This window comes from Bos javanicus, chromosome 6, assembly GCF_032452875.1.
Source record: "Bos javanicus breed banteng chromosome 6, ARS-OSU_banteng_1.0, whole genome shotgun sequence".
Taxonomy (NCBI): Eukaryota; Metazoa; Chordata; class Mammalia; order Artiodactyla; family Bovidae; genus Bos; species Bos javanicus.
In genome coordinates, this window is record NC_083873.1 from 85,259,515 (window position 1) to 85,282,172 (window position 22,658).

The following is a 22,658-nucleotide window of genomic DNA, read 5'->3' on the forward strand; positions in this document are numbered from 1 at the left end:
GATATACAGCCAGAACTACAAAAATACTAACTTTTGTAATTGAATTTACTGCACAATTTATTTCACATCACTGCAGATCTTTATTTCTTCATATAGTTTTGTGTTACTGTTTAGCAGACTTTTATTACTACCAGAAAGTTTTCCTTTTGCATTTTTTACAGGGAAAATCTAGTGTTAATGATGTTCCTCAACTTTTGCTTTTCTGGGAATGTTCTAATTTGTACTTCAATTTTAAGGACATTTTCATCATATAAAATTCTGTTAACAATTTTGTCTTTCAACACTTTGAATTTAACAACTTACTGTCTTTCCAAGGTTTCTGATGAGAAATTGGCTGATCACTGTATTAAAGATACCATATATGTAATGTATTCTTTCTTCCTAGCTACTTTCAATATTTACTCATTATCTTTGGCTTTCAAGAAGTTGATTATAATATGTCTTAATGTAGGTTGCTTTGAGTTTATCCTACTGGAAATTCATTAAGCATCTTGGAGGTATGGATTCATTCATGCTAATCTGCTTCAGTAATGTCTGAATCTTTGTGACCCAATAGACTATAGCCTGCCAAGCTCTTCTGTCCATGGGATTCTCCAGGCAAGACTACTGGAGCAGGTTTAGTGCCCTCCTCCAGGGGATCTTCCTGATCCAGGGATCGAGCTCACAGCTCTTAAGTCTCCTGCATTGGCAGGCAGGTTCTTTACCACTAGCACCATCTGGGAAGCTCCGTATAGATTCATACCTTTATTAAATTGGGGCTATTTTAAGCCATTATTTATTTTAGTATGCTATCTGCTGATTTCTCTCTTTCTGGAACTCCCACAGTATATATGCTAATTCACAGGATGGATCCTCACAACTTATAGACTTTGTTCATTTTTCTTCTTTTTTTTCTTTTTCTGTTCCTCAAACTTGATAATTTCAATTATTCTTTATTAACATTTGCCACCTCTTCTTAATATCCTTTACTTCTGTTAGGTCCATACAATTTCTGGCCTTTATTGAGCCCATCTTTGCATGAAATGTTCCCTTGGTATCTCTAATTTTCTTGAAGAGATCTCTAGTCTTTCCCATTCTATTGTTTTCCTCTATTTCTTTGCATTGATCACTGAGGAAGGCTTTCTTATCTCTTCTTGCTATTCTTTGGAACTCTGAATTCAAATGGGTGTATCTCTCCTTTTCTCCTTTACTTTTGGCTTCTTTTCTTTTCACAGCTATTTCTAAGGCCTCCTCAGACAGCTATTTTGCTTTTTTTGCATTTATTTTTCTTGGGGATGGCCTTGCTCCCAGTCTCCTATACAATGTCACGAACCTCCATCCATTTTTCATCAGGCAGTCTGTCTATCAGATCTAGTCCCTTAAATCTATTTCACACTTCAATTGTATCAGTTCAGTTCGGTTCAGTCGCTCACTCGTGTCCGACTCTTTGCGAATCCATGAATTGCAGCACGCCAGGCCTCCCTGTCCATCACCAACTCCCGGAGTTCATTCAGACTCACGTCCATCGAGTCAGTGATGCCATCAAATGTATAATCATTAGGAATTTGATTTAGGTCATACCTGAATGGTCTAGTGGTTTCCCATACTTTCTTTTTCTTTTTTCTCCCCTCCCCTACTTTCTTCAAATTAAGTCTGAATTTGGCAATAAGGAGTTCATGATCTGAGCCACAGTCAGCTCTCAGTCTTGTTTTTGCTGACTGTATAGAGCTTCTCATTGGTGAAGGAAATGCCAACCCACCCCAGTGTTCTTGCCTGGAGAATCCCAGGGACAGGGGAGCCTGGTGGGCTGCTGTCTATGGGGTTGCACAGAGTTGGACACAACTGAAGCGACTTTGCAGCAATAGCATAGAGCTTCTCCATATTTGGCTGCAAAGAATATAAGCAATCTGATTTCAGTGTTGACCATCTGGTGATGTCCATGTGCAGAGACTTCTCTTGTGTTGTTGGAAGAAGGTGTTTGCTATGACCAGTGTGTTATCTTGGCAGAACTCTATTAGCTTTTGCCCTGCTTCATTCTGTACTCCAAGGCCAAATTTGCCTGTTACTCCAGGTGTTTCTTGACTTCCTACTTTTGCATTCCACTCCCCAGTTAACATTTGCATTCCAGACATCCTGGAATGTGAAGTCAAGTGGGCCTTAGAAGCATCACTACTAACAAAGCTAGTGGAGGTGATGGAATTCCAGTGGAGCTATTTCAAATCCTGAAAGATGATGCTGTGAAAGTGCTGCACTCAATATGCCAGCAAATTTGGAAAACTCAGCAGTGGACACAGGACTGGAAAAGGTCAGTTTTCACTCCAATCCCTAAGAAAGGCAATGCCAATGAATGCTCAAACTACCACACAATTGCACTCATCTCACACGCTAGTAAAGTAATGCTCAAAATTCTCCAAGCCAGGCTTCAACAATACGTGGACCATGAACTTCCAGATGTTCAAGTTTGTTTTAGAAAAGACAGAGGAACCAGATATCAAATTGCCAACATCTGCTGGATCATGGGAAAAGGAAGAGAGTTCCAGAAAAATATCTATTTCTGCTTTGTTGACTATGCCAAAGCCTCTGACTGTGTGGATCACAATAAACTGTGGAAAATTCTTCAAGAGATGGGAATATCAGACCACCTGACCTGTCTCTTGAGACACCTGTATCCAGGTCAGGAAGGAACATTTAAACCTGGATATGGAACAACAGACTGGTTCCAAATAGGAAAAGGAGTATGTCAAGGCTGTATATTGTCACCCTGCTTATTTAACTTATACGCAGAGTACATCATGAGAAATGCTCAGCTGTATGAAGCCCAAGCTGGAGTCAAGATTCCTGGGAGAAATATCAATAATCTCAGATATGTAGATGACACTACCCTTATGGCAGAAAGTGAAGAAGAACTAAAAAGCCTCTTGATGAAAGTAAAAGAGGAGAGTGCAAAAGTTGGTTTAAAGCTCAACATTCAGAAAACTAAGATCATGGCATCTGGTCCCAGCACTTCATGGTAAATAGATGGAGAAACAGTGGAAACAGTGGCAGACTTTATTTTGGGGGGCTCCAAAATCACTGCAGATGGTGACTGCAGCCATGAAATTAAAAGATGCTTGCTCCCTGGAAGGAAAGTTATGACCCACCTAGACAGCAGATTAAAAAGCAGAGACATTATGTTGCCAACAAAAGTCCATCTAGTCAAAGCTATAGTGTTTCCAGTGGTCATGTATGGATGTAAGAATTGGACTATAAAGAAAGCTGAGCACTGAAGAATCGATGCTTTTGAACTGTGGTGTTGGAGAAGACTCTTGAGAGTCCCTTGGACTGCAAGGAGATCCAACCAGTCCATCCTAAAGGAAATCAGTTCTGAGTGTTCATTGGAAGGACTGATGTTGAAGCTGAAACTCCAGTACTTTGGCTACCTGATGCGAGGAGCAAACTCATTTGAAAAGACCGTGATGCTGGGAAAGATGAAGGCAGGAAGAGAAGGGGATAACAGAGGATGAGATGGTTGGATGGCATCACCAACTCAATGGACATGAGTTTGAGTAAACTCCAGGAGTTGGTGATGGACAGGGAGGCCTGGCGTGCTGCAGTCCATGGGGTCGCAAAGAGTCGGACACAACTGAGCAACTGAACTGAACTGAGCTGAACATTTGCTGATGCTTTTTCTTCATGTCTGATTTAGAACCCCTTCCGTGGATTTTTCACTTTAGTTATTGTAACTGTTAGCTCTATAATTTCTTTTTGATTCTTTTAAAAAATAATGTCTTTCTCATTGCCAGTATTTCCTTTTGTCTCTGTATCATTTTCTTCTCTTTATCATTGTCTTCCTTTGTTTCTTTGTCCATCTTTAGGACAACGTTTTTAAAGTATTTGTTTCTAGTAATTCCAAAATCTAGCATCCCTCAGAAATTGTTTTTCTCAATTTATTTTATTCCTTTTTTCCCCTTCATTCCTTTGATTGGGCTATACTTTCATCTAACTTTCTATGTATTGTGATATTGGTTGAGATGTGTACACTGGATTTTTAAACACGATTCTAACTCTGGAAATCTGATTCGCCCCTTTGATAGGGTTTGCTTTGTATATTTGTTTGTTTGACTGTTGAAGCATTTTTCTTTGCCAGGAAACAGCCTAAGGTTAAAGCTTTAGGCCTTCTAGATATTTTATGAACCATTATCTTTTCAGGGACCTGCACATAGCTTTCTAGATTCCACTCTGTGAGGTTGTTTTTCGATGGCCTAATTCAGTGACTTGCTCCCAAGTGGACAAAAATGAGAAATTGAAAAAAATAAGCTTATCCTTTAAAGTTCCTGGAAATTGCATCTTCTAATGAAGGTTGAAAGGACTGTGGCCAACTTTTGTGCCTCACCTCAATTATCACAGGCAGTAGTCAGCGATTAAATTGCAGACACACAGCATTTGGAGGTTAAAGTCTACTGCCTCTCATGGTGCCACAAATTACACCAGGAATACAGGCATGTTGGCTAATGTAAGGCTGGCTGATTTCCACCCAGCCTTTCCACTGTGAGTTGCAAGTACTTAGAGTCCAGAGTTTAAATATGATTACTTCAGATAGCTTTTGCTGGAACAATATTGTTTATGCAGAGAGAGAGGTCTTGGTGCTTCAGATTCTGCCCTGGTTTAACCCCTAAGCATTGTATATTTTAATACAATTCAATATTCTTGTGAAGATCCTTTTTTACATTAAATATTTAGAAGGTACTGCTTCCACAAAACAATTTTTGAAAGTAATTTGGCTATGAATACAATAATTATTGTGAGCATTTGTAACTTAACATTACACGTAATTCTCTGTTTTCACTAAAGCTAGGGCGGAAAATGTCTTTGGGAGTTTAAGAAGAACATTATTCAGTTATAACCTAGAATAGTATCAATAAAAAGTATAATTTAGGGTAACATCATAGAGTGAACTACATAAATCTTTATTGTTTTAATATTAAAGTCTTCAATTATGTAAATAGAAGAATCATTGCTTAGGAGTATTCCAAGAATCTATGCTGTTACTTCAAGGGTCAACCAGGTCCTGACTGACCCAAATCCATTAATTATAAGGAAATATAGTCCCAAGGCATCCTGTGAATCAAGACTATAATTTAAAATATTATAGTCTTTAAAATATTTAAATAAATATTTTAAAATATTCAAAATAAATATCTAAAATAAATATTATTTTATTTTCAATCATGGCAGTTGTAACTTGTGTATATGCCTCATATTAAGATAAAACAATACAAACAACAAAATAATGTTAGATTACATGGAAAGTTTAAAATCTAGGCACAAAGTTTACTGGTTAACAGTAGTGAATGATTCAGTATTAGCTCATTGTTTAAAGAAAATTCTGCAATATGTTTTCCTGTTAGCAATGCCAGGATAGCAATTACATATGTTGCTTTCACAGTTAATACTTTTTTAATATCTCAGTTAAATTGACAATAACAGTACCAATAACTTATACATTTTAAAGCACAGTTTTTAATTAAAGAGTTTTTCCTAGATTCTAAAATAGCTGCCCCTCCCTCAAAAAATATAAATATCTGACCTTTTGTGGAATTTGGGCAAGGGCTGATGCAATCATTTTAGAGTTTTCTTCTGTGAGGTTTTTGACCATTGATCCCAGAGTAAACACCACGACTCCATTTTTTCCAGAACTTTGAACAAACTCTTCAAACTCCTGTGAAGAAAACAGTCTTTGTTATGTGAGAGTTTAGAGTTGTGAGTCACACACTTTTCTCAATGTGCCTGAACTAAGAATGATTCTATTTTTTCATGTTAACCATTTCAGAGTACAGAATATGACCTGAAATCATTGGTTAATAGGCAAATTAAAAATGATTTAAATTGGAGGTTCCCTTTTAGCACATTAGAGATGTATGTGTGTATGTCTTTACAAATTATTGACTATATGTATCTTTTGCCATTGCTGAGCTTTTTACTTGTATCACTTGACTCTGATACATGGTAACTAAAGTAATATGTGTACATTTGCAGATGAGAAAGCTATTTCAGAAAGGTTAAGCAATTTGTCCAAGGCTGTAGAGCTTCCCTGGTAGCTCAGCTGGTAAAGAATCCACCTCCATTGCAGGAGACCCCAGTTCCACTCTTGGGTGGGAAGATATGCTGGAGAAGGGATAGGCTACCCACTCCTGTATTCTTGAGCTTCTCTGGTGGCTCAGACTGTAAAGAATCTGCCTGCAATGTGGGAGGGCTGGGTTTGGTCCCTGAGTTGGTAAGATCCTCTGGAGAAGGTAACAGTTACTCACTCCAGTATTCTGGCCTGGAGAATTCCATGGACAGAGAGGAGCCTGGCAGGCTACAGTCCATGGGGTCCCAAAGAGTTAGACACAACTGAGTGACTTTCACTTTCACACAGCTGTAGGTGTTACAGCCAAATTTCTAAGTTACTTCAGCAGGATCAAATATGCCATTTTACTTTGAATGTGATGCTGTATGTGTCTATTACTGTCATTCTCAGAGTATGCATTATAAGAACTTCTGCATTACTTGTCCAGTCAGGAAGTTATATAGCTACCTCATTTCTAAATGTTCTGTGGAACCTTCTACCAAGAGAAAAAATAGGCAATATAAAACAAAACTGAAATTTAGAAAACAGAAAAAAGTAACTGTACCAAAGTATGTCATTATGTTGACTGTGCTTCAGTAGAAAATGAAAGATAAATCTTATTAGCATCCATGGCTAAATATGAGGTGAAGCACCAGAACTACTTAAGAATCAAATGTTATTCATTTGGAGCATTGTGGAGAGGGTGCTAAAAGGTAATAAAGAGAACTGAAGTCATTGGCTTACTCATCATTTACCTTTGTACATGCACTAACTCTGAAACAGCCCACAAAAGTTATTCTTGTGCATGAAAAGGTTCAAGTTTCACCAGGTTCTCCATCATATTCCTTTCTATTAGAGCCTCAATCCTCATGATTACTTTACTCTTCACCCTCTTTATGCCTCACTTTGCACATTTGCATTGACTCTTGTAGCTGTATATAATATGTTGATTTAGCATATAATATGTTGATTTAGTGTCCTTTGTTGTCTAATTTTTTAAATTAGGGATATTACTGAACCAACATTAGCAATACAAATTGTTCAAATAATTCAATGTTATGAAAATGCTTGCTACAATGAAGAATCCTACTGACATCATAGATTTAAGAATCTTTTGTTTTTCATATGTGTGAGAGCATGTCATTATACATGACTGCAGAGATGTGATTGTGCTTTTGTAGTGTCCCCAGGGCCCTAGTGTTCTCTGGTGGGTGGAGACAGGAAGATAGATTTACTGGAAAATCTACAAAGCCCTTACACTTCCTGGACACCCTGCAAAAAATAACAGATTGATCCTTGGTGCCACATTATTGATAAATAAATACTTAAATACACACATTACACATACATACACATACACATTAAACATTACACATACATATGTGTTATTGATCAATACTAAGACAATAGAAGAATTCTTCATATTTTTGAGCTATTAAATATATCTAATATGTTTATAAGCAAGCCTCGCACTATTCCAACATTTGATTTCTAGGATTTTAGAACTGAATGTTTACAAGGCATAGATCTTTTATTAAAAATTATGGAGAAAAAAAAAAACAAACTCAGAATACTTAAAGGATTACTTTCTAAGCTGAAAAAATGGCTTACGACAATGTAGAATGGATATCCAACATCATCTATCTTTTCAAAATATTGAACATTGTGCTTTAAGATTTTTCTGTGAATGTAAATGTCTCTAAAAATAGTTTATTAATTTAAAAAACTTCATAAATACTTAATTGACCTGTCTCCAGTGATTAAAACAGTGTGTTTAATAGCTGCTTGCTAGATACTTCATTGTATCTCATTCAGCATATACAAACATGAATTGACCACTTTCCCTCAAAATTGCTCCTTTCTCCTTCTTCACTTAGTAAATGACAATATTCTCTACTAAATTCCCACACAAAATAGTAAATATAAAGGATGACATATACAAGAAATAAAAAGCTAAGAATTAATTCTGAAATTGTCACTCTTAACTGCCACCTCCAGCCTATCTGAAAATCTTACCGACTTTCTTTGTAAATATTCTCCAAATCTTTCCACTTATGCTCAAAATTATTATCATATCGCATTTAGATTTCTATAAAGTCTTCTGAAACTACTGCACCTATTTCTCAGCCCATTTAAATTGTACTCCATTCCAAATAATTCAATAACCAAACTATATGAAGTGGTAAGCTGTATCACCTTATTGCTTAAAACTTGTACATTGATTTGTCATTGATATTAAATTTGAGGTGAAGAATACTTGTACTGTGCTGTGCTTAGCTGCTCAGTCATGTCTGATTCTTTGTGACCCCATGAACTGTAGCCCACCAGGCTCCTCTAATCCATGGGGATTTTCCAGACAAGAATTGAGATGGGTTGCCATGCCCTCCTCCAGGGGATCTTCCCTACCCAGGGATTGAACCCAGGTCTCCTCCACTCCAGGCGGATTCTTTACCTTCTGAGCCATCAGGGAAGCCCAAAGACTACTTAGTATTGCTCATTTGCTTTTTTCATAACTTATCCTATGGTCATCTTTCCAGGTAATTTCTTTCCTCTATTTAAACCGAACAAATGATTACTGTATGTTCTGCCAGGATTTTGGGTGAGCCATCACACCTCTATTTGATCTTTTCTCAAAGTATCGTAATTTCTCTATTATGTCCATTTCTTAGACTAGGTTATGCTGAATAACTTGCAACTCAAAAATCTCAGTGTCTTGGGGTTTCCCTGCTGTCCCAGCGATGAAGACTCTGCTTTCCAAGGCAGGGGGTACCTGTGCAATCTAGGTCAGGGAACTAAGATCCCACATGCTGCAGTAGCATGGCCAAAAGTAAATACGTAAATAAGAGGCTCAAGTATCTTAGTACCCTAAAGCAATGGCTTCTTTCTTTTACCATATATCCATCTATTATTACATGTATTTTTAATCAGGATTCAGATTGACACATGCCATTCACATCACAAAGGGAAAGAGAACTCTGGAGTAAGTGCATCTGACAATTAAGAGTTGGACATGGAAGTTATACATGCCTCTTCAGCTCATACTCATTGCCCAGAGAATATTGGACAATTTCACTAAACTTAGGGGCTGGGAATTTTATTTTAGCTAAACATCTGGCATATTTGATTAGCATCAGTAATGATTACTATGATAATGTAGAAAATATGGTAGCATAAAAGTCTAATGTGGATAAGTCCCTTTAATTCTTGTGTCTAGGTTTTCAGTTTGAATATCAAGTACTAGAAATAATAAACTACAAATCATTTCAGGAGGTAAATACTGAGAGAGGCAAAAAGAAACACATTTAATTACCTTAGGCAAGGGTTTTGCAGGCTTGCAGTGCAGTCCTCCAACAAATTCAAAGTTAGGTAAGAAAGGGTGAGGAAATTCAAAATCCCAGTTAGTTCGAATCAACCACATTTCAGCTTTTCCCATAATCTCACATAATTTGGTAGATTTTCCTGAACAAAAATGAAAGATGATAAAGGGAAAAACATTTGATATGCTAGGTGGGACATGTTTTACCATCAAATTTCCTGTGAAGAATCTTTAAAGAACCAATATTAATTCTATGCAACCCAAGATAAATCAATAGGCTTTTCCTCCTCCACGAGTACAAAATACTGAGACTAGGAAGAACCAAACAAAGAAATAAGGATGGAATAACCAAAGATCTTCTGCTTTATCTCTACCAACAAAATCTTTCAGCTTGAGCTACACCTGAGCCCTACTCCATGCTCAGAATCAGCAGGTGCTCTTAGCAATGAACAAGAAACTCAGCCAGTGATCCTCAGCCTACTGTGGTACAGTCTCCTCCTCTTCTGGAATTCCAATTTATCTCATTCTCATTGCTCCAAAAGCTTCTGATAGCTTTAAAAATAAGCAGCTTTTTAAATTGAACCATTGTTTTCTTTTCTGGTATTGGAAATGTTCTGTTACTACTAAGTACATCCTATCCAGAATGGAAATCTTATAATAAAAATCTTAAAGTAATTATCTCCTTTACAAAATTAGTTTCACAAAACTTTGTCCTCTTTGGTGAAGATAGAGCACTGCATCATAATCTGGTGGCAAAATATTTGCTATTTTGACCTACTTCCTTACAAAAGCGTCCCCTTTCAAAAGAAGTGGAAAGCATGTAAACATTAACATAATAGCAGCTCAAATTAGTGACTCTGAATTAAATCACGTTCCTTAGTTTGGAGCAAAAGTTTCATTTCTGAATTTATATAATTACTGTGGTATAAGGAACCTTATTCAGAGTGTAAGTGTTCTTTTGAAATATGTACTCCACATAACCAATAAAAAGAAACTATAGCTATCTGGATTCTCACCACATGATTTTTTTAAAAAATATTTTCCTTGATATTCTAAGAGTGCTGAAGTTTTGATTAAAAAATATGAGGGATTTTTGAATTGTCAGGGAAACCTCTCTGCTTAAAAGATCACAAGCAAATCTCAGTAATTTAGGGGTCTGATTCTGGTAAGGTCCAAGGTATTCAAATTCCAGTTTCAGATCTAGTATAGACCTCATATTTGAACCTTAGGTGTCAGCTATGGGTATACTTTTATTTTCTTTCTGAAATGTTTTGCTCCTCTACTCTTTTAATGACAATTTTATTGACATACAATTTACACCATACAATTCTTCCTTTTAAATACACTGTGTGGTCTTTTATGCTACCTTCTTTTATTTAGCAAGTTTTCAGGATTGATTCCTAAGGTCGTATGTATCAGTACTTCAAGATATTTTATTTCTGAATAATACTTTTGTACAGATATACTTCATTTTTTTAATCCATTCAGTAATTGTCGAATATTTGTGTTGTTTTCATATTTGGCTCTATGAATAATGTGGTTATGAGCATTAAAGTATGTAGTTTGTGTGGATAAATGCATTCATTTTTCTTTGTTATAAGCCTATGAGTAGAATTATGGGGTCATATCATTGATTTGCCTTCTTTTGTTATCCAAATAATACCTTCTTTAGTTAAAATCTGCACTCTTTTGTTATTAATCCAATGTGTTTCAAGCATCTTATTGAAAGGAAGACAATATTGTACAAAAACTATAATTGATCTGAATAAAGACTGTGAGCCAATATCTCAAATTTGGAAAACCATTTCCCAAAGTTCCAAAGCAATACTACTTTTTGTATTATGATGAGGCATTTGTTGGATACTGGACAATTCAAAGATTATTTATATCTTTAGAAAAATGTATCTACATTCTATATTGCTATTTGTTAGTGATTTACTGCAGATTTTTGTTTTTAGATTGAAGTGAAGTTAAATGTTAACTTGCATATTTCTATTTAGTAGAAAAAATCATCTCCTAAATTATGATCTTATTGCCTTATTAAACATTGACTATTTTTGTATCTAACCTAATAGTATTTTCCTAACATTCTTTTTCCTCCAGAACTGTTTATAAATAGTTTCTCAAAATATTTTGAAGCAGACGCCATCTTACCTGTTTCCTCATCAATTATTAGAACAAATTCATACATAATAAAGTTAATAATTACATAAATTATGTTATATTTTAAATTTGAAAAAATATGCTTGGAATTCATTATACAATGGAGATTATAAATTTATTCTGAATGGCAGGCTATATCTAATAGTATTTTTAAACTTATAAGTAAAAGAAATGTTTTCCTTTTATTTTATGACTTTATTATTTTTTTTCAGATTATTGATATATTCCCCAAAGAATATTTCAGGTGCCAAGAGCTAGGAAAGAATCAGAGACAAGAGTTATGTCCTGTCACTAACTTCACACTAAAATATGTTCCTAAGCTGAGTATCAAACTGCTGGAACTAGGAGTAAACAAAAATCTTAGATCCAGCTGTAGGTCAGTCACTTCTTGATCCACGGTTCAGAAAATGTTACCGGGATGAGATGTCAATGACCTTTTCTCAGTTTTGCCTTTTGTACCTTGTACTTTGGACATAGGTGAGTGATGGGTGCAACAGTTTCTGCCTATGTTTAGGGTCAAGTCTAGAGAAATAAACACCTGTTTCTGTCACAAAATGCCTAGAAACTGTCTCAATGTTACATGTCCACCTGGATTAAGTCTTATGCCTTGTTGAACACACAGCATATTCCTGGGCAGAATACTTCATTAGAAACACTCACATTGTTTCTGAATTGTTGAAGAAATGATTTCTCATAGAAATTTAAATGTGCTAAAAATAAGGAAAATGAAAAGATCTATATAAAACAAAAGATTACAACTATAAAGGAAAATTTTTAAATTTAGTAATAAACTAATCTTTTAGTAATGACACATTATTAGAGATATTTCTGTCCAAAATAGTAAAAAAAAAAAAAGCAACTTTAAAATGTATATAAAACTAAAACTGACTCCTAAAAGCCAAAGCAACCTAAAGACATAACATTTCTGATTTCAGGCAATATTGTAAGCTATAGTGATCACAGCCATATGGTATAGGCATAAAAACAGGCACATGAACCAGTGGAACAGAATCAAAAGCCACAAAATAAGCCCATACATATATGATCAACTAATATTTCACAAGGGAGCCAAAATATTCAAATAAAAAAGATCATCTTTTAAATAATCCTATTTAATAAATAATAAATAATCCTGGAAAAAAAGAAAAAGGGTATTCAAATGAAAAGAATGAAACTAGACTGCAATCTTACTCCACTACAAAATTAACTGGAAATGGATTAAAGATTTCAATGTAAGATCTGAAACCATAGAGTTCCTAGAAGAAAACATGGCAGAAACTTTTCTTGATATGAGTCTCGGCAGTGATTTTTTAAACATGATACCAAAAGCATAAGCAACAAAATTAAAAATAAGCAAATGGGACTGCTTCAAACTAGAAGACTATGAACAGCAAAATAAATGATCAACAAAATGGAAAGGCAACCTATAAAATTAGGGACAATAAACTGATACAGGATTGGCATTCAAAATGTCTAAAGAACTTATAAAACTCAGTACAAAAATAAAAAAAACAAATAATTTAACATAAAAATGAGCATGTGTGCATGCATGCTAAGTCACTTCAATCGTGTCCGACTCTTTGTGATCCCATGGACTGTGCAGCCCACCAGGTTCCTCTGTCCATGGGATTCTCCAGGCAAGAATACTGGAGTGGGTTGCCATGCCCTTCTCTAGTGAAAATGAGCAAAGGACCTGAATAGACATTTTTCCAAAGAACATATCAAATAGCTAACAAGTACATAAATGGGTGCTCCCCACTGCTAATCAGGGAAATGTAAATTAAAGTCACAATGAGATATCACCTCATGCCTGTTTATATGGCTATCATGAAAAGACAGGAGATAACTAATGCTGGTGAGGATATGGAGAGAAGGAAGCCCTGGTGCACTGTTGATAGGAATGTAAACTGGTGCAATACTCTGGAAAACAGTATGTAGGTCCATCAACAAATAACATTGTAAAACTACTACCACCTCCCATGTTCACTGCAGTGCTGTAGCATTGTTTAAGGTAGCCAAAACATGGAAAAACTCTAAATGTTTTTCTATGAGTGAATGGATAAAGAAAATATAATTATATATACCATGAAATAGTATTGCTACTGCTAAGTCGCTTCAGTCGTGTGTGACTCTGTGCGACCCCATAGACGGCAGCCCACCAGGCTTCCCGTCCCTGGGATTCTCCAGGCAAGAACACTGGAGTGGGTTGCCATTTCCTTCTCCAATGCATGAAAGTGAAAAGTGAAAGTGAAGTCGCTCAGTCGTGTCCGACTCTAGCGACCCCATGGACTGCAGCCTACCAGGCGCCTCTGTCCATGGGATTTTCTAAGCAAAAGTACTGGAGTGGGGTGCCATTGCCTTCTCCGTGAAATAGTATTAAGTTATAAGAAAAAAAAAAAAGACAACCTGTCATTTGCCTCAATATGGATGGAACTTGAGGAAATCATGGTAAGAGAAGTCAGAGAGGTAAAGACAAAAACTATGTGAAATCACTTAAATGTGGAATATTAAAACACACACACACACACACACACACACACAAAACAAAAAAGAAAATGAACTTATAGCAGCTGAGAACAGATTGTTGGTTGCCAAATGCCAGGATTGGAAAGTGGGTACAATAGGTAGGTGAAGGTGGTGAAAGCGTACAAGCTTTCACTTGTAAAATAAGTAAGTCCTGGGGATATGATGTACAACATGTTGACTATATTTAGCAGTACTGTATTGTATATATGAAATGAGTTAAGGGAGTAGATCTTAAAAGTTCTCATCTCAAAATTAAAAAGTTGTAACTATGTGAGGTGATGACCATTAACTAGAGATCTTGTGGTGATCACTTCACAATATGTATAAATACAAAATAATTACATTATATGCCTGTGATTAAAAAAAAGTGAATTTAAAGCAGGGCAAAAAAAAAGCAACATAAATTTTTCTCTGCCATTTGAGCCACTCACCACCCTCTTCTTTAGCGTATATTGCATATCTATATGCAAGGGCTGTGTGGAACTCCTGCCGCAGAGTCCAGGTGGGAGGGCAGGTGGGCCTAGGATGGGGGCAGTTGGTGGCCTCAGAGTGGAGAGGGGAGAGCGGTGGAGAGTACTGGAAGCAGAGACCTTGGCCACTGATTGAGGTGTGGGCTGCTTGAGAGGGCTCAGGGGTCCGGGGAAGACGGTGGTGCCTTGAGCACAGGCGGGGGAGGCTGGGAGACTGGCTCCCATGCCCAGGGCGAGTGCTTTGTGGACCCAGTACAAACAGCGCTGAGCGCCCTGCTGCTCCTTGGCAGGCCGTCAGTCAGGACTTGCATGTTGATGGTACGCTTAGGCTTATTATTATCAGTCATCGAGCTCTCAGATCTACCTCACCTATTGAGATTAGACAAGTTAGACTTACAAACTGCCCAAAGGACAGCAACCACGATTCCTGTTTTTATTCTGATCCTACACATTCTTTTCCCCCAACTTTTTAAATCTGGAAACTTTCAAACTACAGAAGAGTTGAAAGAATATTAGAGGGAGCACCAGCCTTCACCCCCATACATCAACTGTTAAAACTGTACTTATGCTTTGCCTTCATCTCATCTCCATATACGGAGAAGGCAATGACACCCCACTCCAGTACTCTGGCCTGGAAAATCCCATGGACAGAGGAGCCTGGTAGGCTGCAGTCCATGGGGTCGCTGAGGGTCGGACATGACTGAGCAACTTCACTTTCACTTTTCACTTTCATGCATTGGGAAGAAAATGGCAACCCACTCCAGTGTTCTTGCCTGGAGAATCCCAGGGACATGGGAGCCTGGTGGGCTGCCGTCTATGGGGTCACACAGAGTTGGACATGACTGAAGCGACTTGGCAGAAGCAGCAGCATATCTATATTCCACATTAATTAGGTTTCCTTAGAAGACACAGGAATACCAACTCATCAAACAAACAAATGAACAAAACAATTTCCTTTTGCTAGCAAGGTAACTCTTTAGGAGAAAACATTTCTTCCTTAATCCTATAAGGTGTCACAGTGACCCACCACTCACTTTGGCCTATGTAAGTTGCCGGCATTACTCTGATACATAAACTTTTGATGTATAACCCTCTATCTCAAAAACTCATATAACTGTGTTTTGATTTCTAATGGGAGGACTTATTTCAGAACTTTCTAAAAAACTGCCTCCCAGGTTATAATCTTAAGGTTGGCTCAATTACAATTTTCAATTTTTTCTACAGATTCACAATATTTTGTTGACACCTAAAATTAATACAAAGTAACATGTCAATTATATCTTAAAAAATCTAACTTAGTAATGCAAGCAGAACATGGCTGATAGGGCCCACATGGGGTCTCATTGATAAGATGGCTTGTTATTTGTGGTGTAGCTGTTAAACCATCAACCCCCATAACAGAGACCTGAGAGGCCTTGGTTTTTCCAGAGTAGGCAGGCATAGCAGAGTAAGTGGCCCATGTCAATGAGAAAGGAGATCAGCTTACCTGCCACTGTAAGAGTTACCCTGGACTCCGTAGAGGTGATGAGAGTTGGGGCCTGGGGCCCTGGGCACCTTCAGACTTCAGTGCCAAGTCTGAGGAGCCTGGGCAGAGCTGGGTCAGAGGACTCCTGCTCTGGACCAAGAGGGGATATCTGGATCCCTGGAGGGGTATTTGGGCAATCGACCTTCCAATGTCCCTTTATGCCACAGCTGGGACATGGACCTGGAGGGGCCTTGGCTTTAGGCATGAGCGGGCTCAGTGGCCTTCTTTGCCACATTTGAAGCAGGGACCAGTTGGCTTCCTTTCTTTGTTGGTTGATGGAGGCTTGGAGCCATGTAGGGCAGTGGCTAAAAAGGTGGTATTTGGCCTGATCTGGTTGGGCCTTCTCTAGCTTTGCCTGTTCTTCCCAATTTTTGAAAAATCTTAAAGGCTAAATTTAAAAGGTCTCGTTGAGGGGTTTGAAGGCTTTCTTCTGTCTTTTTTAGTTTCTTTCGGATATCTGGGAATGACTGGGAGATAAAATGGGTGTTAAGGACAACGGTGCCCTCTGCTGAAGTGGGTTCTAATTTTGCATATTTTTGTAGTGCTTCCATTAACCTGGATGGAAATTGTGCCAGGTCTTCATCTAGTCTTTGAGTTATTTCCTGCAGCTTATCAAAGCTGATGACTTTATGCCCTGCCTTTTGAAGGCCCACAGTAAGGCAGGTCTCCCTACCTGATAATCCCAGTTGGGATCATCTCGGGGGACAGCCATTGCCCCTATGGGCTTAGTACCCTGTTTATCTCATCAGCATGCACCTGAGAGGCTTGCCATACTCCATACTCCTTCCTTCTCTTCTGGAAGAAGAGTGGAGGAAAGTATGATGTAAGTATCATGCTAGGTTTCTTTTAGTAATTATCCAGGTCTGAGGAGAAGGAGCCAAGACGCTTTTCAATCTGAGACAGATAGGTGAGGGAGAATGGGACACGAACCTGAACAATGTCTTCTGCTCCAGCTACTTCAGGTAAAGGGAGGAGTGGAGTGGGGTCCTCTGGTGAAGTTTCCTGTTTTAAAGTTGTTCGGAGAGGGGATCTAGGGAGACTGGGGTAAAGCCTTGGAACCCTCAGGGCAGAGGGTGGGGCTTAGGTCTCAGGGTTTATCTCAGGCACAAGCAGGAGAGGGTTGTTGGGCGCCGTGGTGGCCGCGACCTACCCTTGAGAGGGAGGGAGTGAGGAGGGGACGTAAGGTGGAGGTTGTGGAACAGGATCTAGAGCGGCTACGAGGGGATTGGGAGCTATCGGGGGTAGGCTGTGGTCGGAAAGGTGGAAGGAAGAAGAAGGAAAGTCTGAACAAGGATTGGGAGACATTGTTTAGGAGGATGTGGTTCAGAGTGGGCTAAGAGTATTTGAGAAATAGAAGGGGATTCACAGAGAAGGGGTCGAGAGTGAAGAGCAAAGAAAGCCTGAACATAAGGGATTTCTAACTACTTGCCATTGCGGCAGCATAAGTTATATAATCGAAAATTCCATTTTCTGGCCACTGGGACCTGTTATCAAGTTGGTTTTGCAGCCAGACACTGTTAGAATAGGAAGTAAGTCTGTTTGGTCTTATCTCCCCTTGGAAGCCCAAAGCTTTTAGGTTTCGGAGAAATCATCCCAGAGGAGTAGACTTTGAAGGCTGGGATTGAGAATTTCCCATTGTGGCCGAATAGGGAAGTTAAACAAGGGCGAGAGAAAGCGAGGAGACCTCGGACCTGAGAGCTTCCTCGTTCTCAGGACTTTCTTGGAGAATAATAATAGTCTGCTGGGCATACACACTGAGGAAACCAGAAGGGAAAGAGACACGTGTACCCCAATGTTCATCGCAGCACTGTTTATAATAGCCAAGACATGGAAGCAACCTAGATGTCCATCAGCAGATGAATGGCTAAGAAAGCTGTGGTACATATGCACAATGGAGTATTACTCAGCCATTAAAAAGAATACATTTGAATCAGTTCTAATGAGGTGGATGAAACTGGAGCCTATTATACAGAGTGAAGTAAGCCAGAAGGAAAAACATCAATACAGTATACTAACGCATATATATGGAATTTAGAAAGATGGTAACAATAACCCAGTGTACGAGACAGCAAAAGAGACACTGAGTATAGAACAGTCTTATGGACTCTGTGGGAGAGGGAGAGGGTGGGAAGATTTGGGAGAATGGCAATGAAACATGTAAAATATCATGTAGGAAACAAGTTGCCAGTCCAGGTTCGATGCACGATGCTGGATGCTTGGGGCTGGTGCACTGGGACGGCCCAGAGGGATGATATGGGGAGGGAGGAGGGAGGAGGGTTCGGGATGGGGAACACATGTATACCTGTGGCAGATTCATTTTGATATTTGGCAAAACTAATACAATTATGTAAAGTTTAAAAATAAAATAAAATTAGAAAAAAAAGAAAAAGAAAAACAAAAAAAAATAATAGTCTGCTTTGAAATGGGCTTCCCCCATTTCAAAGTAGACGGGGCACAAGGCCGAGGGGCTGAGGGCCGTGGGGATCCTCCCCTCCCGCCTATCGCTAGGACTTAGAAACGAGGCGAGAAAGAGAGGATCCAAGGGAATGGGATTTCATTCACCCTTGGATGGTGACCGATGGATGAAATGTGGGCTGGTGTGTGGATGTTAGTCCAGCAAGGCGAGTGGAGAGTCCCGTCCCAAAGCTCATCTCAGTTTCTTGGCAAGGTCCAAGGCAGGGGACCACCGGAGGTGGGCTTGTGAGAGGAGCCCACCCAGTTGCGGTGGATCTTCCCTCCCGGGTTTCGGCACCAAAATGTAAGGCAAGTGCAGAGAAAAAGAGAGTGAGCCGGGCAGTCAGACAAAAAAAGGGAAATTTATTAGAGGGAAAAGAGAGGGTGACTGGCTCTTAAGGAGAACCAGCGTTCTCCCTTTTGATGGAATCCTTCTTATACCTAACCAAAGAAAAATTCTCTAAAGGGATGGTCACATAGCTGGCGGTCTGGAATCTGGTGGTCTCACAGCTTTAGAAGATAGGTGCCAGTGAGATAACCGGATGTCATTTGGGCAATTTGGTCAGTCTCACAGATCACTGTGCTGTATTCTTTGTTTGTGAGGTCGACATAAGGATCCATCTTATCAATGAGACCCCATGTGGGCCCTATCAATGGCTTTCTCAAAGTATCTTCTGCAAAATCCTCCTTAACACAATTATATAAACTTTATTTAAAAAATAAGCATATCAGTTATGCAAAATGAAAGCATAAAAAGACTTGCTGAAACGGATAAAATCTTTGAGCTCAGGATCAAAGCTCAATAGTTCACTTCTAATCCAATTATGAATGGAACAGCAACAATAAAATACATTTAAAAGTCTAGTTAGAGAAAAACATTTCTTGTTTCTTTCTCTTTTGGAAGGCAAAGAGCAGATGAAACCCATGTATGTTTATTTTCCAGTTTTTTACTCATCACTTTACGAGCCTGGGAATCAGCAAACCAAGCCTTCAGAGGATGCAAACAGAAGGCCTGAGAAACAGCAGATTAATCAAAAAGAAAATGGAAGGTATAGTGCCCTATTCTAGGGGGTCTTCCTGACCCAGGAATCATCAAACCCCTGTCTCTTATGTTTCCTGCATTGGCAGACAGGTTCTTTACAGTTAGCACCACCTGGGAAACCTGCATATGAAAGGAGAAATAAACAAGAGAGAAGTAGCCCAAGGTTATGGAACTTAAACACTGTCAGTTTTGGGTTTTGTAGATATCCTGAAAAAAAAAAAAAATTAGCAGCATTGAATAGGATTTATGGATAAATATAGAGAATATTTGTTCTCTGATAAATCTTTAGTACTCAGTAATCTAAAACAAAACAAAAAAGAAAAAGTTTAAGAAAAGAATAAAGAAAGATAAAGAATTGTTATTATGTTGTTACTCAAAACAGTTAAGAAATATGAGCTTGGAAAAGCTTTTTTAAGTTTTCATACAGTCAGATAAACATTTACATTTTCCATATGAAATAAGAATCATTATTACATGCAAATATCTCTTACCTAAAACCTTGCTGTAATATTCATCCCATTCTGGAAATACAAAATATGAATACATCAGGTCATTTATTGTATACGATAACCAGTTCTCCAGCCTCTGTATAAAAGTCATGCTGTCTGTCAGTCCTGATACGGCTCCAGGAACATATGAAGAAGGCATAGGAAGCCCAGCACACAATCTCTCAATGACATTCCCATAGGAAAACCGAAAGGAGTATATAAATGGAATGTTGAGAAGCTCAGCCACTAACTCTCCACAGAAGCTTAAAGGGTCAGCAATACAGATATCAAACTTAGCTGCCTGAAGCCTGGTGAGCAACTCCTTGTTTGTGACAACACTGTCACAAATGCTTCTGGTTGTTGCTAAAAACTCTTTCAACATTTTTGTCAGTCGTACTTGCCTCTCCCACCATGAAACTTTCGGCAGTTCAAAAGAAAGTGTGTAGAGATTAGCAGTGAATTCTTCCATGAAACTTTCTTTACTTATTGGACTTTCAAGGATCTCCACGTTAAAGGGAATCTGGGTATGATCAAGCAGAGAACTTGTTGAAGGTATGAGGACAGTTATCTCATGCCCACCAAGGTGGAGTTCATCCAGAATAATCTTTAAATTAATCCAGTGACTGAAATCCATGGGCCATACAAGTATCTTTCCGGTCCTTCCAGAGTCAAAGAACCATAGATGCAGCATGAAAAGGACATAGAAGCCGTTCACAGTCTTCATAATCAACTCACTGAAACTAAATCTGGGCTTGGACGAAGTGCATGAAACTCAAAATCCAAACATCTCTCCTTGACTCTCCCAATCAATTTATACTAGGTAGGATTGAACTTTGATTTATGTACTTTGTATTAAAGATGAAAACAAAATGAAACTGCCTTGATGGAAAAAAAAAAAAAAAGAAACAGTCGATAATGTCAATAAAATAATTAAGGGAAAAAGAGAAACACCTCAGAGTGAGTTTCCAAACTTCTTTTATGAGCTTCGTTGGTGGTTCATATGGTAGAGAATCTGCACTCAATGCAGGAGACCTGGATTCAATCCCAGGGTCAGGAGGAAATAGCTACAGAAAAAACAAAACAAACAAAAAACTTCAGAATGAGATTTTCAAAACTTCTTTTCATGGATATCAAAAACAGAGGACATGAAGTTAGACATCAATTCATAGTAATTTCTAAATAATGTTAAGAAAGTTCATCATCATTTGATGAATATTCAATTAAGACTAGATTTTTTGGATCTTTTCCTCTGATTTGATTTGAATATTCATTGAACAGAATGGTCTCTCTAATATTTCTTTTACTGATGGCAGATTCTTTATCCACTGAACCACCAATATTTGTCTATAATTTTATACACACTCATATTTTGATTGTCTGGAAACTAATTATCTCTTATTATTTAAGAAGGAATTTATTTTCAAGTAAAATATTTTAGGTCACATATTTTGTCTTTCAGAACTTTGAACAAATCAAACAACTCTTTCCTGGCCTGCCAAGTCTCCACTGTTGGACACTCAGTTGTGTCCAGCTCTTTGCAACCCCATGGACTACAGCACGCCAAGCTTCACCATCCTTCACCATCTCCCAGAGCTTGCTCAAACCCATGTCCATAGAGTCGGTGATCCCATCCAACCATCTCATCCTCTGTCATCCCCTTCTCCTGCTGCGCTCAATCTTTCCCAGCATCAGGGTCTTTTCAAATGAGTCAGCTCTTTGCATCAGGTGGCCAAAGTACCGGAGTTTCAGCTTCAACATAAGTCCATCCAATGAACATATAGAATTGATTTCCTTTAGGATGAACTGGTTGGATCTCCTTGCAGTCCAAGGGACTCTCAGGAGTCTTCTACGACACCACAGTTCAAAAGCATCAATTCCAGGGCTCAGCTTTCTTTATAGTCCAACTCTAACATCCACACATGACTACTGGAAAAACTATAGCCTTGACTATGTGGACACTTGTTAGCAAGGTAATATCTCTGCTTTTTAATATGCTGTCTAGGTTGGTCATAACTTTCCTTCCAGGGAGCAAATGTCTTTTAATTTCATGGCTGCATTCACCATCTGCAGTGATTTGGGAGCCCCCCAAAGTAAAGTCTGCTACTGTTTCCAGTGTTTCCCCATCTATTTCCCATGAAGTGATAGGACTGGATGCCATGATCTTAGTTTTTGAATGCCAAGCTTTAAGCCAACTTTTTCACTCTCCTCTATCACTTTCATCAAGAGGCTCTTTAGCTCTTCTTCACCTTCTGGAATAAGGGTGGTGTCATCTGCATATCTGCTGCTGCTACTGCTGCTAAGTCACTTCAGTCATGTCCGACTCTGTGAGACCCTATAAATGGCAGCCCACCAGGATCCACGTCCCTGGGATTCTCCAGGCAAGAACACTGGAGTGGGTTGCCATTTCCTTCTCCAATGAATGAAAGTGAAAAGTGAACATGAAGTCTCTCAGTCATGTCCGACTCTTTGCGACCCCATGGACTGCAGCCCACCAGGCTCCTCTGTCCATGGGATCTTCCAGTCAAGAGTACTGGAGTGGGTTGCCATTGCCTTCTCCGCTGCATATCTGAGGTTACTGATATTTCTTCCAGCAATCTTGATTCCAGC

At 38.6% G+C, this 22,658-nt stretch overlaps 1 protein-coding gene across 1 annotated transcript in view; it reads right to left on the reverse strand.

The window, feature by feature from the left end:
- The window catches only part of LOC133249628 (UDP-glucuronosyltransferase 2C1-like), a 37,025-nt gene extending 16,176 nt beyond the window's left edge, over window positions 1-20,849 (reverse strand). Inside the window, exons 1-3 of the mRNA XM_061420353.1 lie at window positions 20,055-20,849; window positions 9,378-9,526; window positions 5,546-5,677 (exon numbers count right to left, since the gene is read on the reverse strand). Of these exons, the coding sequence (XP_061276337.1) occupies window positions 5,546-5,677; window positions 9,378-9,526; window positions 20,055-20,775 (1,002 nt within the window). The 5' untranslated portion in view covers window positions 20,776-20,849. The remainder of the gene's footprint in view (window positions 1-5,545; window positions 5,678-9,377; window positions 9,527-20,054) is intronic.
- Between the last annotated feature and the right edge of the window lie 1,809 nt (window positions 20,850-22,658).